General features: G+C 35.4%; 1 protein-coding gene across 1 annotated transcript; it reads left to right on the plus strand.

The window, feature by feature from the left end:
- Positions 1–11: 11 nt before the first annotated feature.
- slc2a15a (solute carrier family 2 member 15a) lies at positions 12–15,059 on the plus strand. Its single transcript, XM_051918136.1, has 12 exons — positions 12–312; positions 1,248–1,346; positions 2,813–2,973; positions 4,098–4,222; positions 4,306–4,451; positions 4,569–4,701; positions 6,076–6,263; positions 8,445–8,555; positions 10,502–10,603; positions 10,793–10,868; positions 12,831–12,958; positions 13,153–15,059. Exons 1-12 carry the CDS (start codon positions 268–270, stop codon positions 13,405–13,407), a joined length of 1,569 nt encoding a protein of 522 aa, XP_051774096.1. The 5' UTR covers positions 12–267; the 3' UTR covers positions 13,408–15,059.
- The last annotated feature ends 286 nt before the right edge of the window (positions 15,060–15,345 follow it).

The raw sequence follows: 15,345 nt of genomic DNA on the forward strand, positions 1-15,345 counted from the left end.
CTTGGTCGGAAGTGCAGCGCGATAAGCGCGCGTGCAGGACAGGACTGATGAGATGAGAGGCCACCTCGCTGTCAATCATACGATGTTTTGGCTGTCAATCCAGTGTGACCACACCCTCATGTCTGCTATGACCACACCCTCACGTCCAAGATGAAGTCGGTGGAGAAGCCGGTAGCACCACAAGACGGCCAGTAGTAACTAACTAAACTTAAACTTAACTCGCACGGTTTATCTCAAGAAGTCTTGTAGCCTGTAAATAACTTTAAAATGGCCGAAGAAGTGTTAATTACGAGTCCAGGCAAAATAACGTCGGTAAGTAGACTATTTTATTGCTAATAAAATTGTGTCATTTTTGTCATAAATATGAGTTTGTTTTGTAACTTATTTGTTTTCGTTCTATATTGTCTTATCATCCTATTAAACCATACTATTGATTGCCATATATAGATCTTCAGAAGTAGTTAGTTTAAAAATGAATAATGTCTCAAATGGTAGGCTAGCCTAGGCTACTTTATTAAAGTTTAATTTTAGTAGGCGGTTGAAGTTTGGTTGATGAAGGTTTTGTAATAATAGTTTTTAAAAGGTATTGTAATATCAGTAATATTTAATGTCACATTTTTATTTTGTAAGAAATGGTGTTTAGAAAAAAGAAAAGGCATTAAGTTAATGTCACAAGACATTTTCTCAGCATCTTCCCTCACGTGTAGGACTATACATAAGCAACTGTATCTGACCACTTAGTGGAACAAATTAAGTTTTCCACTCATGATCTGAAGTGTAACGACCACTGAAGTCACACTATGAGAAAGCTATTCTCTCCTCATCTGACTTATGCTATTGCTTCAACATTTTAAGATCACCAGAATAGAATAGAATCTTTATAAAATTAAATATATGTGTTTATAAAACTAAATATGTTTAAACGTATATTTAATGTGTGCCACAATACTCTACCTGTCCGACACACATTAATGGGCATATAAATGTAAACCTGTTTTTTGTGTAATAAGCATTATGTATCTGTATTATGTCAATATTTGATTCATTTCTGATTTAGTTCTTCCAAAACAAGACTATTTCTGAATGTGATTTTATGACATCAGGTCTACATGTGCTCATAGTTTCATTCAATGCTAAAAGAAAGGGGGGTAAAAAAGAAACAACAGAGATAGCTTGCTGCTTTAAGAAAAAAGTGAGAAAAATTACAGCTCACAGGCCATTCATATTTGCTCATTTCTTTTTAATAGCATCTTACCTCATCTCTGCTGGCAGTGGCTTTCCTCACCTCCTTTGGTAGCTCAATGCTCTATGGATATAACTTAGCTGTGGTCAACTCTCCTGCTGGGGTAAGAGCTCATTGACATACCCAGTACCTCGATTGCCAAAACTGCTCATCAGAACAAGTAATCAGTCGACAACATAGCCAGTACTTTTCTGTTCATCACAAAAAAGTGGCTTCCAGTAGAGAGATGCACGTCAGGCTCGGGGACAGAAAAAACATAGTGGCCTGAACAGAGGCTCTACTGATGCAAGATCTCAGAGAATGTTGCTTTAACACGATTCTATGCATTCTAGACATTCTTGTTGTAGTGTGTGAAATGTGAATTCAAAAAATTGTGGGATAGTATAAATAAATGTATGTATATTTTAATATATAATATTTATATATTACATTTGAATATAATACATAAATCATAATTTTAACCAGAGAGCGGGGATTTGCCCAGCATAAGGACATGGGACAAAAAGAGAAAGTTATTCTTAGTCTTTCTCCATAAACTTAAAGAAACAAAGTGTTGAAGCCTTATTTTCATTTTTTGTAGATGACTCAGATGTTATTTGTTCATCTTGGCTTGTCAGGCATTTTGTGCTGCAGTGGTTGCCTCTAGCAGCTCTTCATGTATATAAGTAGGGACCTATTTGCCCTGCCCCATTAGCCTGTTAATGATGAAAATATTTAAATTTTCCTGTCTGGTCTCCTGACTGGCTGTTATATACCCTACTTAAGTGGCTTTGTTTTGTTCTGTTTTTCTTGGAACATCATGTGCTAATGAAGAGCAAACATAGAAATCCAAAAAAATCCAGCTGAATTTTTTTTTTTTTTTTTTTTTTTAAAGCAGAAGCTCAATGAATATTATCAGTAATCCAGATGTTTGGTAAACTCAGTTGAATCTATTGTTGAGAAAATTGAAAGACTATGTTAGGAGTTCTCCCAAGTCTTTTAAATGGTATTGCAGTGTTCCAACTTAAATGAATTTGGAATGGAAATGAAAAGATAGATAAACTGAAATTAAATTAGACTGTGACCTTAAAGTACAGGCAGAGAAGAGAGTGAGTGAAATAGAAAGAAACAGAGAAGAAATTGTCACGAGACAGATGCTTGTAAGTCCATGTAGATAGGTGTGTCTCCCTGAACAGGAGCTTAAAATATAAAAAGTTGTTGTAATTTGGAATAGCTGTTCATGATACCTTTCTGTGTATACATGAATTGAATCTGACAGTGCTATATGTGTTAAAAAAATGATTTACAGAATAATTCACCCAAGAATAAAATCACTCTCACAACGTTGGAAATATACTTGCTTTCTTCGAGCACTTAGTGTTTTTTTTTGTTTGTTTTTTTTTAAACTTTAAAATTCAATTTTTACTTACAATACATGGAACAGACCAAAATATTGTTCAAAAATTCCACTGAATAAAAGGAAGCCTAAAAGTTTTCAACAGTATGATGAAGAGTAAATGCTAACAGTATTTTTGGGTGAACTATTTTAATTTCTTTCTCTTTCTCTGTCTATTTCCCTGTCACTCACAGTACATTAAAGAATTCTATAACCGTACAGTGGTAAGTCGTAATGGAACTGGACTAAACGAGGAGGCCCTGACACTCATGTATTCTCTCACCGTTTCTGTGTTTGCGATTGGAGGCCTGGTCGGCTCTTTGATGGTGGGCACGCTGGTCACCAAATTTGGAAGGTAAGTCAGGAGGAGACCCATAACATCTGGCATGGTGTGGTCACTCTACCAGAAATTCCTCTGAGTGTCAAGGCCACCGAGGTATATTCTTCCTCATCTGTCACCCCATCTGACCTCTCTGACTGCACTGAACGACTTTGCCTTTGCCTTGTAAATGGCCTTGTTTGTACTCTGGAAAAGAGCAGACATTTTGTTTGGTCCACTAGGCTCTGAACATATTTGTTCCTGATTAGTTCAACCAAAAATAAAAATGCTATCATCATTTACTCAACCTCATGTTGGATGACTTACTTACTTCCATGGAACACTATAAATTAATTTTCAATAACATACTGGTTGCAGTTACAGTGAATAGAGAATATACCGTATTGTTAAAAAAGGTTAAAAAATAAGACAAAAGCACAATTAAAGTATCATAAAAGTGGTCCATGTGACTTGTATTCCAAATCTTCTGATGCCCAACAATAGCTCTGTCTTGGACCTCTTTTATGATACTTTATGATGCTTTTGTGTCCTTTCTGAAGCTTGAATGGCGTCAATTGTAATTGCATGAAAAAGAGTTATTAGTACATTATTCAAACCCCCCCTCCCCCCCATTTTTAGGAAAACTGTTCCTTTAAATGACCACAGCCGGAATTTAGTATTATTAGCAGCATGTAGTATTATTGTATAGTGACAAAACTGTTTAATTAACCACTTTCTATTCCATAGCTTACACTTCTATTTTGTGCTCTCCAAGGACTCTGAAAGTCCTCCTGTCTAGTCTGTTCTGAGTGTCTATGAGTGGCGCCACAAGATTTGACTGCAGACATTTAAATGCAAATGAAAGACGATGATTCATGACCCTATTTATTGTTCTAATCAATTTCAGTCCAGCAAAATGTTTTATAGCAGTAAGGTGATCATAACGCAGAACACGGTGCAGCCGTCTGTAAATCAGGGGGAAAGTTTACAACTTGATAGAACTAATCAAGGAATGCAGCTATTTCACCCAGCAGCACTGTCATGGAACATCAGTTATCTGGTTTTGATAGTTAAACTCCCAGGTGGCCGGATATCGAGCATGACTGTCCTAGCTTAATGAGCAGTGGCAGAGCTGGACTTCACAGTGTTCACTTTTGCAGGAAAGGAACAGTGGTCAACTCCACTGTACTGGTGTTCTTAGCAGCGTCTCTCATGGGGTTCAGCAGGATCTGCGGCTCGCCCGAAATGGTCATCTTTGGTCGTTTTGTCACAGGAATACATTCAGGTATGTCCCAACTGAAAAAAGCAGGTATAGCGAAGTAAGACATGAATGGACTCTGATATGCTTTTCTCATCTCCATCTTCCAGGTATCTCTCTTAGCGTGGTGCCCATGTACCTGGGAGAGATTGCTCCTAAAAACCTGAGAGGCTTCCTGGGGCTCATGCCCAGCATTTTCATTTGCGCTGGGGTTTTCTCAGCTCAAGTCTTGGGCCTGCATGAACTTCTGGGGAAGGTACAACAGCGAACTTAACTTCAGTAATCTATTTAACATCATACAGTTGCATTTTCATACAAGTTATGAAATAGAGCTCAATATTTGTGTTTCAATTTGTGCTTTTTTGATTGACAGGAGGAGCACTGGCCACTGTTTCTTTCTCTTGTTGTTGTCCCTACCTTTATCCAGCTGATGCTGTTACCGTGGTTTCCAGAAAGTCCACGCTACCTGTTGATTGAGAAGCACAATGTTCATGCCACTATCACTGGTGAGAGAAATGATTTTGAGTAAGAATTTGAAATATTTTAGGTATATTTCTAAAGATGAATCTCTCTATTGATGGCGTAATCCTATTCAACCATCAAACCTACCATGAATTTTTAAAAATAAAACAGTATATGCAATAGATATGCTATATTTTTGTCTTGATTTTCCGTAAACATTTGTAAATATCCTTAAAACTAATTAAGTTTATTCTTATTACCACACTGGCGTTTTTTAAGCATAAATCTAATAAAATATATTAAATATATTCATAAAAAAACATTTTGCTTAAAAAAAGAACAATGGGATAAAATAAACTTAAAGTGATAGTTCACCCAAAAATGAAAATTCTGTCATCATTTACTCGCTCTCAAGTAGTTCCAAACCTGTATAATTTTCTTTCTTCTGCTGAACACAAAGAAAGATATTTTGAAGAATATGGGCAACCAAACAGTTGATGGGCCCCACTGACCTCCATAGTATGAAAAAAAAAGAAAAAAAAAAAAATGCTTGTAGTATATATTAATACATTCTGATAGTCTTAATATCTTGTGCAATTTTGCTTCTCGAGTAAATTTATTTTGTTTTAAGAGTGATTAGATATTTTTACTGGAAAACAAGACAAAATACTAGTTAAAGGCCCAATTAAGTGCCTTTAAACGTGCAGCGTTATTCAATGAGTTCACTTAATTTCCACTAAAACAGGAAGACAGGGTGGGACATCTAACCGCTTTCCCTCTTAATCTCCTCAATCGCTTTAAAATATGGCATTCTGTGTAGAATTCAAATGGGTCTGATACGTTTTGTGGTCTGCGCTGAATCACGCATATGATCCACTCTGCGCTATCATGTCTCTGGATAGGAGCAAACTCTGTGCGCGCTGCGGCGGTTTGCATGACACTAATGCGAATCCAGACTTAATTTGCTCCAGTGGAAGGCATGTTTACACTGTATGAAACTGTTGATCCATATTGGCGAGTCTGTAAGTTTTGAACGCTTATATATTCTAAAGGCAAATTTTGTCATTGTTTTGGAGCACACTAGCTTATAGATAACCTTAAGGCTAACATATACATACTAAAAGCCAAAAAACTTAAATTTTTATTTCACTTTAAGAAATTATTATTTTGCAGTATAGACACACATTTTTTCATTGACATGTAGGAGGGTGATCATTGCCATGAGAGAAGTATTACAGTATGTGTTATTTGTTTTATTGAGTTCATGGGTCATGCTTAAGTTGGGTATGTGGTAGCGTGGTGTCACGGGGATTATGGCACAGTGATTAAAAAAAAAAGCACCTCATGTTAAAATCTTTGCTGACCCCTGATATAGATGAACATTAAACCAATAGCTTGTGTTCTCTTTGTTGGTGCAGCCTTGAAATGGTACAGAGCCAAATGTAACATCCAGGCAGAGATAGAGGAGATGCAGGAGGAGCAACGCTCTCTGTCCTCAGTGGAGACCGTGTCTGTCTGGCAACTGCTACTGGACCACACTGTTCGCTGGCAGGTCCTGTCTGTTGTGGTCATCAACATCGGTATGCAGCTGTCTGGCATTGATGCGGTAAGGTTAAAATCCTGGTTAACATATAGAGCTGACTACACTGCATGATTTGAGATTGCTTGTTGTACCTGCTCGTTCTTTGTAATAGAAAGGTGATGATATGAACATTGTGAACAGCGATGGGATCTGGGTATGGCGAGTATTTAGCTTCTAAAGCCTCACAAAATTTCTTCCAGCATCAAATAGAAAGCAGGAAACTAAAGTTCAGCCTTTTTTATGGGCGATTAAAAAAATCTCTCAGATTTCATCAAAAATATCTTTTATGTTCCGATAATTTGTGTTCCGAAGATGAACGTAGGTCTTACGGGTTTGGGACGTCATGAGGGTGAGTAATTAATGACAGAAATTTCATTTTTGGGTGAACTAACTCTTTAAAGTGGCTAAAGAATTCTCATTTCTTTCTTCATCAGGAAGGGGAATTACCTTTTTGAAATAGCTTGCTTAACTTCAGATTAATTATTCAGATGATTAAGAGGACAGAGCTGACAGAAACCTCACTCTTTATTCATCAGAGCTTAACAAATTAGTCTTTTTTTTTTTTTCTTTTTTTTTCAAAGTGTTTATGGAATCTAATTTCCACTACCCTGCTACAGCAATAAATATAAGCTATTATTCAAGCAAATTAGATGTATTTTTTAATTGTTACATCGTTAAGATGGTGATTATGGTGATTTGGCAAATCTTTTTTGATCTATAAACATCCCCATTTAGAGCTAACAATTTAACAATTAGCTTGTGATTCCAGAAAAGGATAGCTTTATTCTCAGTAGTAGTTTGATGGTATAGTGTTGAAGTTAGACCTGTTAGCTGACACCATCCCTTTAAACTTGCCTCTGCATTGCTCTTTTATATGGTATCTGTATTATGATCAGAATCAGGGTTATGAATAAGAATTCTGATGGATCTTAGCAAAAACACAATGTGCTATTGAAGATCTTCACCCAAAGGAACTGTGCAAAGCTTTCTAGCATCACATTTAATGTGTGACATGCTGTAGAATTATTAGATTTTAATTTTTTTTCATTAGAAATGTCTTGTACTATTGTCCTGAAATGTTGTTGGTGGCAGACTAATTCTTCATGTAATAATGAGGATAAAGACTGATGGAGAGCTCATTACCAGGCCCACACAGAATCTGTGTGCCCAGAATTCAAAAAGTACATATTCCTCACTCCTTGCTTTTTGTTCACTAAATCATTCATTTAATGTTTGCTAATTTGACTCTGCTTTGTTACCGAAACAGTGCAGTACTCTCAGCTCTGTTAGCACATCAGATTCTGCAGAATTCCACAGATTATGTCCCAAAATAAGTGGAGAAAATGCGGAAAAAAAGTTTGCAGGTTCCATCTGGACTTTGTCAAATCGCAATTTCTATTTTCGTCATTGTTCATCTAGTCTAATTTTAAAACAAAGGCAAAAAAAGAGAAAAAAAGAAGCTATTATCCCAGTGGCGATTTATCACTTTAATTCATTTACAGACATTGATATTCATTCCACTGATTCTGAAAAAAAGAAATCTAGCGTCACATTTTTTTGAGGAGTTCCAGAACATGACAATGTGTGTGACTTGCATTATTCAGTTAGCCTGGCATTTACAGAGGTTATTATAAAATAAAATAAAAGTTTTGCTTGCTGGACAACAGAACATAATTTCCTTACATTTTTATATGGCTACAAAGCTGAAAGGTCAGTAATCGTCTTTTTAACTACTTAAAAACTCTCAGAGACTCTTTTGCAAATTCATAGTAACCTTAATTCCCGAAAATAGTCTTGAGGTGCTGATGTCAAATCCAAGTAGGACTATCCATGCTTGCCCTATGGGGTTTTGATATCAAATTTGAATATTAAATGACATTGACTGTAGGGCCCTAAGGTGGCAGGTGACCCTGTGAGCGTCTGTGTGTGTATTCAGTGTAAATGGGGCTGACAGGTGGTGAGTCTTGGCTGACTTCAGCATGAGCAGCAGGAGAGAGGCAGGCCGTGTGTGTCCTCTACAGTCCCAGCAGCTCTCAAACCGTCTGTGTTCTCTCTGATTACCCCCCTGCCTAACCTCACACACAGCCCTCCAGCTCTCAAATTGAATCTGAAGTGTTGTACGCCGTAACCGCTCGCAGTCACGATATGCCACCTGTACAAGCCAAAATCACTATCCTTCCACTTACCCTCTCATGTTCTCCCCAGATCTGGTTTTACACCAACGACATCTTTGAGAACGCTGGAATCCCCGCCCCTGAGATCCAGTACACCACTGTAGGAACTGGAGCTATAGAGATCGTTGCAGGCCTCATAGGGGTGAGTTTTCATATTCTCATATTTATATGAATTTCATATTCATATAGTGATGCAAAATAGTTTATTAGACATCACTTGGTTTGTTACTTCACAAGATTTGACAAAAAAATGGTAAACATCCTTAAAGTTGTTTATTTTTTTCATATCCCATTGCCATTTTTTGTATTGTTTTAAGCATTAATCTAACAAAATATATTGTTAGTATCTTAATAAAAAAATTTTTTTTTTTTTGCTTAAAACAAACAAAGAACCAAAGGGATAAAATAGAGTGGTGCAGGTATGACGTCACTTTGTAGGCCAGTCGGTAGTTGGCATCACGCTGGTTCCCTCGACAAAAACCCAATAGGATTTTTCCATAGGCAAAAACAAGCTCTGTGATCAACAAAAGTTTATGATACTTGCATGTTTTGTCCATCAAGGTAATTTTCACAGATAAACACAACTTTTATGAATTTTTTAAGCCTAAATGCAGATGCCAGAAGTAAAAAGCTAAAGGTAGGCTATAAAAAAACTACACCACAGTCTCACGAGTTCAACGTCACCACCAATAAGCTTCCGACAACCCTTTCAGTTTTTATATAAAAACATTTTTTCCATAAAGTTTAAGTTATAATTGTGCACTTCTAAACTATTCTAAGCATAATGAGGCTGTGAAAACGGACTGAGCTTACCTGTTCGGCGTGATGACGTTTAATCTCCCCGACTGCCTCTGTAGTCCATTTAGCCACTTGTTAGTATTTAGCAACCGCCTTTTTCAAGACACGTAACAGCTTAAAAAAATTACGGTTGGGGTAATACTGGTGTATTTTATGTCGTAGAATAAAATGTGAAAGTTTCTTGAGCTTGCATTCACCACAGACCTTATTTCAGTCATTTAACCAAATTCCCATTTAAAAAAAAAAAAAACATTGACTTCATCACGATGGAACCGGAAGTGCTAAAATGCTAACTCGTTTCTGCGTTTTGGCCTACAAAGTGATGTCATACCTGCATCACTATATAAACTTAAATCAGCATATTCTTATCAATCTTATATCATATAACAATCACTTAATATCTTGTGCAATTTTGCTTCTCGTGTAAATTTATTTTGTTTTAAGAATGATTAGAAATAGTACACCACTGTAAGAACTGGAGCTATAGAGATTGTTGTAGGCCCCATAGGGGTAAGTTTTCTTATTCTACCGATGCATTCACAGAGTCGAATGTGAAAATTGTCTGTTTCAATTATTGATGGTGGTAAAAGACTATTTGACAAGGTTATATAGTGACACGAAATAGTTTATTAGACATCACTTGGTCTATTACTACACTAGAGTTGCTACATTTGAGAAAGAACGTCTTTTCATATCTCAATCATTTTCATTTAGCTTTGCCCTCAATCTTTCCAAGCTCACGTTGTGTATTTTTCTGCTGTGACACTCATAAAAAACACTGTATAAGATGAACGTTAGAGAGACTGATGTGTCTTGTTTTTGCCGCCTCCTTCTTTGGGTCACATCTCAGAGCTGTAATGAAGGCCAGATACAGTCTCTCTCTCTCCCAGTTGCGTCGCTTAGCCAGGATTTAGTGATGCAGCAGCAGCAACCGGAGAGAAAGAGGCACACTGTTAGTCAGAAGAACTCATTGCTGTCAGTGTCAATTGGCCCTCACTCGGGAGGCGAATGGCACACGAGAGGAAGGCTAGAGATTGGTTATAAAATTACAGCTATTCATTCTTATGTCAGCTTCACCCGCCTTTAAGTCAACAGTGCACAGCTTTAGCACTCAATTTTAGCAGCATTTAATGAAAAAACAAGGTTCCACTTTATGCTTTTATGACATTTGCTTTCAAAAAAGCACCAAAAGCCATCCTTTCAAGACAGCAGTTACTGATTAATCCGATCAAGACAAAAAGGAAGTGCGTATTGTGAACATCCACATTGCATCTCTTGTTTTTCTTTCAGTGTTTCACCATTGAGCGTCTTGGGCGAAGGCCATTGATAATTGGAGGTTTTGGTGTCATGGGAATGTGTTGTGCTGGGATAACACTGTCTCTCATTCTTCAAGTAAGTGAAATATAGTTAATAAAGTTAAAATACTAAAATACTAAATTTAAATTGCACTACCCATTGAATTAACTGTTGGCAAATACTTGGACAAGTGAGAGTGTCATTTTTTTGCATATGATTGTGAATGATCACACTTTTATCATCTTTACATCATTTAATTACCATTTACTATTATCATCTTTTCAGACACATGTGCCTTTCATGAAATATGTGAGTGTGGGGTGTGTGGTTGGGATAATCGCTGGATTCTGTATCGGGCCAGGTGAACTTTTTTGTGTCTCTCTCCCTTTCTTCTTCTTTTGATCTTCATATAAAGTAATCTGCATGGCTACATCACTTTAAGTCATGCTCAGACACATTCAGTAAAGCACTGCTTCAATTGGATGAGTAGTAGTCTGCTCTTTGACCCTGAATTCCCAGATGACGTCTTCAAATAGTGAAATAGCGACACCTGGGGGAAGAATTTTGAAAAGCAAGAACTTAGACCTCAATATAAGAATTAGATGGTGTTGTCATATATATTTATTTGGTAACATTTTACAATAAGGTATCATTTGTTAACATTAGTTAATGTATTAACTAACATGAACTTACAATAAGCAATACATTTTTTACTTAATTTATTAATCTTTGTTTATGTTAGTCAATAAAAATCCAGCTGTTCATTGTTCATGTTAGTTCACAGTGCATTAACTAATGTTAACAAATACTATTTGATTTTAATAATGTATTAGTAAATGTTGAAATTAACATTAACTAAAATTAATAAATGCTGTAGAAGTATTGTTAATTCTTAGTTCATGTTAACTAATGAAACTTTATTGTAAAGTGTAAAATAAATTATATTTTGTCCATACTTTCCATATGTTTACATTTTATCTGTTCAGAATAGTGTAAAGACTTTCAATCTTTCAGAAATAAGTAGTTTAAAGAGTATGCTTTTATTATATTTAATATTTTATATTTATAGAAAAATGCTAAACATATTTATTATTTATGTTATTTATTTATTTCAATGAACATTAAATATTTAATAAACATTGTTCACCAAAAATTCACTAGGAATAATGCTATCTAACATTATTAACCCATTAAGAGTTTTTTTTGTACATTGTATTTTACATATTTTTCATAACGTTTTTAAAATAATTTAGATTGAAATTATATTTTAAAAAACAAAACTAACTTGGATGTTACATAACAATTTAACTTATTTTTCTGTAAGCGCACAATCAGAAGCTACATTGTTCCAATACAGATTTATTGAGTTTATTAGTTATTAGTATACATAAATATATTATGGCACATTTTTTAATAGTGAAATATTGGGTAATTCTTAGGAAGAATATATAATAGAGTACAGATATCTTAGAAATGTATTATATCTAGACTGAATTGCATTAAATTGATATAGTGATCATAAATTCTACTGTTGAGAAGATATTGACATTTTAAAGAGTTTCAAAGATCAAAGTATGAAAGTTAAAGTGTGTACTTCCCTCTATTAGTGCTGCATGAGCATCAGACTCATAGTTTATGCGCACAATAAGAGCAGAGAGGAGTAGCTCTGCTACAGTGATGAATGAGACTACAAGTGCTTTACTGAGTTGATGCATTATCCAACCTAACTCCAAAATCTATAATTCATTCTCAGGCCCCAGTCTCAATCGGTGTAATTACGTCTTTAATTAGGATTTTTTATGGCTCATTGTTCATAAACAATGATGAATATGGCTTTTTAAGACAAAATCTTGCATGAACAATGAATTACAAGCAGAGTTCCTTATCAATTTAACTGCAGCACGCCTCCTGCTGCAATTATCACGCACAAATAATGAAGCCATCGCTTGGCTTGTTCCTGAATTCATTACATTTGAAATAACACCTTGTGCCTCCTTATTTTTCACTTGTAACCAAAAGGGATTAGAACTTAAGCAGTGGAACAATCTCTGCTTCCTGCATATTGAGATAACGAGCTCTTCATAAAGCTAGTTTATTATCCTCCCTCCAAGAACTGTTGCACTACAGAAGAGCAGTACGTACATGCATGTGCATAAAAGTGCATTCATAATATTATGCTTTTATGCATTTTATTAGGCTAAAAAATATGACAGTTCTAGGTTTCACAGCACTTTTTCTCTGAGATGTAGGTTGGTGATTAAACATGAAAAATAAACATGGCATCACGATATGCCATTAATACGGATGTGTCTTTTTTTTTTAGCGGGTGTTCCGTTCCTGATCACGGCTGAGCTCTTCAAGCAATCCCATCGTCCTGCCGCATACACCGTGGGAGGGTCTCTTAACTGGATGTCGAACTTCACCATCGGCTTCATCTTTCCGTTCCTTCAGGTATCGTACAGTGCAGTTAAAGCTAAAGGTACACAGCGTATAATCAGAAAAGGGTTTTCCAGGATGGATGTCTCCTTGCGTGTTGAACACATTTGTCAAAGTCAATCAGTGTGAAATTCAATCATCTTCATTTAATTCAGCTGTTTTAAAAAGGAATAACTTAGTTTGCGTTCCATCCTATTTCTCTGCTACAGATGTCTGCTGGGTCCTACTGCTATCTGGTGTTCTGTTCCGTGTGTCTGGCAGTGGCCATCTACGTGTACTTTGTTATTCCTGAAACTAAAAATAAGACGTTTGTAGAGATTAGTCAGATGTTTGCTACTAAAGAGGCTGTGGAAGAGAGCCAGGCCCTCACTCACCCGGACCAGCTCAAACTGAAAAAGATGAATGGATATGGCTCACTTGAGAATGGTTCGCTTGAATTCGACAGCTCTTCTTCCTGTCCTTGAACTTAGATGAAAAGCAAACAATGCATATGAAAAGTTTAGGGGTTAGATCAACTCCAGAATCATATCGACTATCATCAATGCAATAAAAGCCTGACTGAAAGGCATGGTTAAGCAGCTAGCGAATATTACTTTTGTGTGCAATGGGCTCAGACTGCAAGAAGGACCATTCCTGCTTATAACAAAACCTGAGCTGAAATTAGTTTTCAGAATCGGATCAGAATCAGATTTAGTTTTTTCAATGATGCTTAAGCACCCTGAGCTTTGTGATACCTTGTGTGCAAGGACAGTGCCATATACATGTATTGCAACATGTATATTGTTTTTGAGAACTTGTTTTGAAATCACAAACTAGATTATTTATCATGTTCGTTATGAAATTTCTTAATGTATATAGGCCTTATACATATGTTTATCGTTATTTATAACATAAGAGTGTATATATATATATATATATATATATATATATAATATATATATATATAATAGTTGACAGTGATCTCTTGCACACATTGTGAGCATTAAATGGCATTGGATCATTTAGTAATGCTCGGGTGCTAACAAACCACCTCATCAGAGACTGCTGTAGTGACTTTAAATACACTGAGATCAAACTTGTGCAGGTATTTTATTTACATATAACTTTGTTTTAATAATGTTGTATTTCATTCACAGACATTTTCAATACTGCTACAGCTGTAAATTTGTATTAGTATGTACACACTACCATTCAAAAATTTAAGGTCAGTAAGGTTTTTATAAAGAAATTAATATTTTTATTCAGCAAGGATGCATTAAATTAATAAAAAGTGACAATAAACACATTTATAATGCTACAAAAGATTTCTGTTTTAAATAAATTCTGTTCTTTTGAACTTTGCATTCATCAAAGTATCCTGAAAATAATTAATTACAGTTTCCACAAAAATAACTGTTTTCAACATTGATAATAATAAGAAAGGTTACTTGAGCACCAAATGAGCATATTAGAATTATTTCTGAAGGATCATGTGACACTGAAGACTGGATTAATGGCTGAAAATTCAGATTTGTCAAAACATGAAATATTTAAAATATTAAAGTTATGAAAACGTTACGACTTGATGAAAAGAGACTTCTGTCAAAAACATTAAACAATCTTACATAACCCAAACTTTTGAAGGGTAGTGTATTAAGGTAATATATATTAAGGATATATCCTTATTTGGTCCCACTTTATATTAAGTGGCCTTAACTACTATGTACTTACATCAAAAAATTTGTACAATGTACTTATTGGGTTCATATTGAATTGCAAAACACTTGCTGCTATTGAGGTGGGTTACGGGTAAGGTTAGGGAAAGCTTTGGTGGTATGGGTAGGGGTAAGGTGTAAGGGATGGGTCAACAGTGTAATTATAAATGTAATTACAGAAATTAATTACAGATGTAATTACATGCAGGTGTTTTTAAAATAGAAGTACAATGTAAAAACATGTATGTACACAATAAGTGCATTGTATCAAATGATTCATTTAAATATAAGTACATAGTAGTTAAGGCCACTTAATATAAAGTGGGACCACATATTTTATCTTGTATATTATCTATATTATATCTGAGTTTCAATCAAATTTATATGGATATAACTACATTTGATCTCACATGTACTAAAAATATTTTTATAGTATTCAAAACTTTATAACACACCAAATAAAAGTGTTTTAAATGAGCCTGTGGAAACCCATTTATTGAGAACATCAGGGTGCGGAGTGAAAAAAAGCTTACAAAGCAGGATCTAAGTAAAGACACCATTGGTTTCTGCCAAAGAGTGCCGTTGCCAGTCAGAGAAGAGCTTCATTAACTCACTGAAGAGGCAGATTTAATGCTTAATTAAAGAGAAGAGTCTCTCACCTTCCCCTATGGATACCAAACAGCTGTATGGCAGTTTATATTCAGATAC

The sequence above is a fragment of the Ctenopharyngodon idella genome, chromosome 13 (genome assembly GCF_019924925.1).
Source record: "Ctenopharyngodon idella isolate HZGC_01 chromosome 13, HZGC01, whole genome shotgun sequence".
In the NCBI taxonomy this organism is placed as follows: Eukaryota; Metazoa; Chordata; class Actinopteri; order Cypriniformes; family Xenocyprididae; genus Ctenopharyngodon; species Ctenopharyngodon idella.

Bases quoted from the DNA above. Each gene is read 5' to 3' on its own strand.
- slc2a15a (XM_051918136.1), top strand. From the start codon at position 268: ATGGCCGAAGAAGTGTTAATTACGAGTCCAGGCAAAATAACGTCG. The intron at 313-1,247 runs GTAAGTAGACTA...TCTTTTTAATAG, and splicing joins GTCCAGGCAAAATAACGTCG to CATCTTACCTCATCTCTGCT. The intron at 12,959-13,152 runs GTATCGTACAGT...TCTCTGCTACAG, and splicing joins TCATCTTTCCGTTCCTTCAG to ATGTCTGCTGGGTCCTACTG.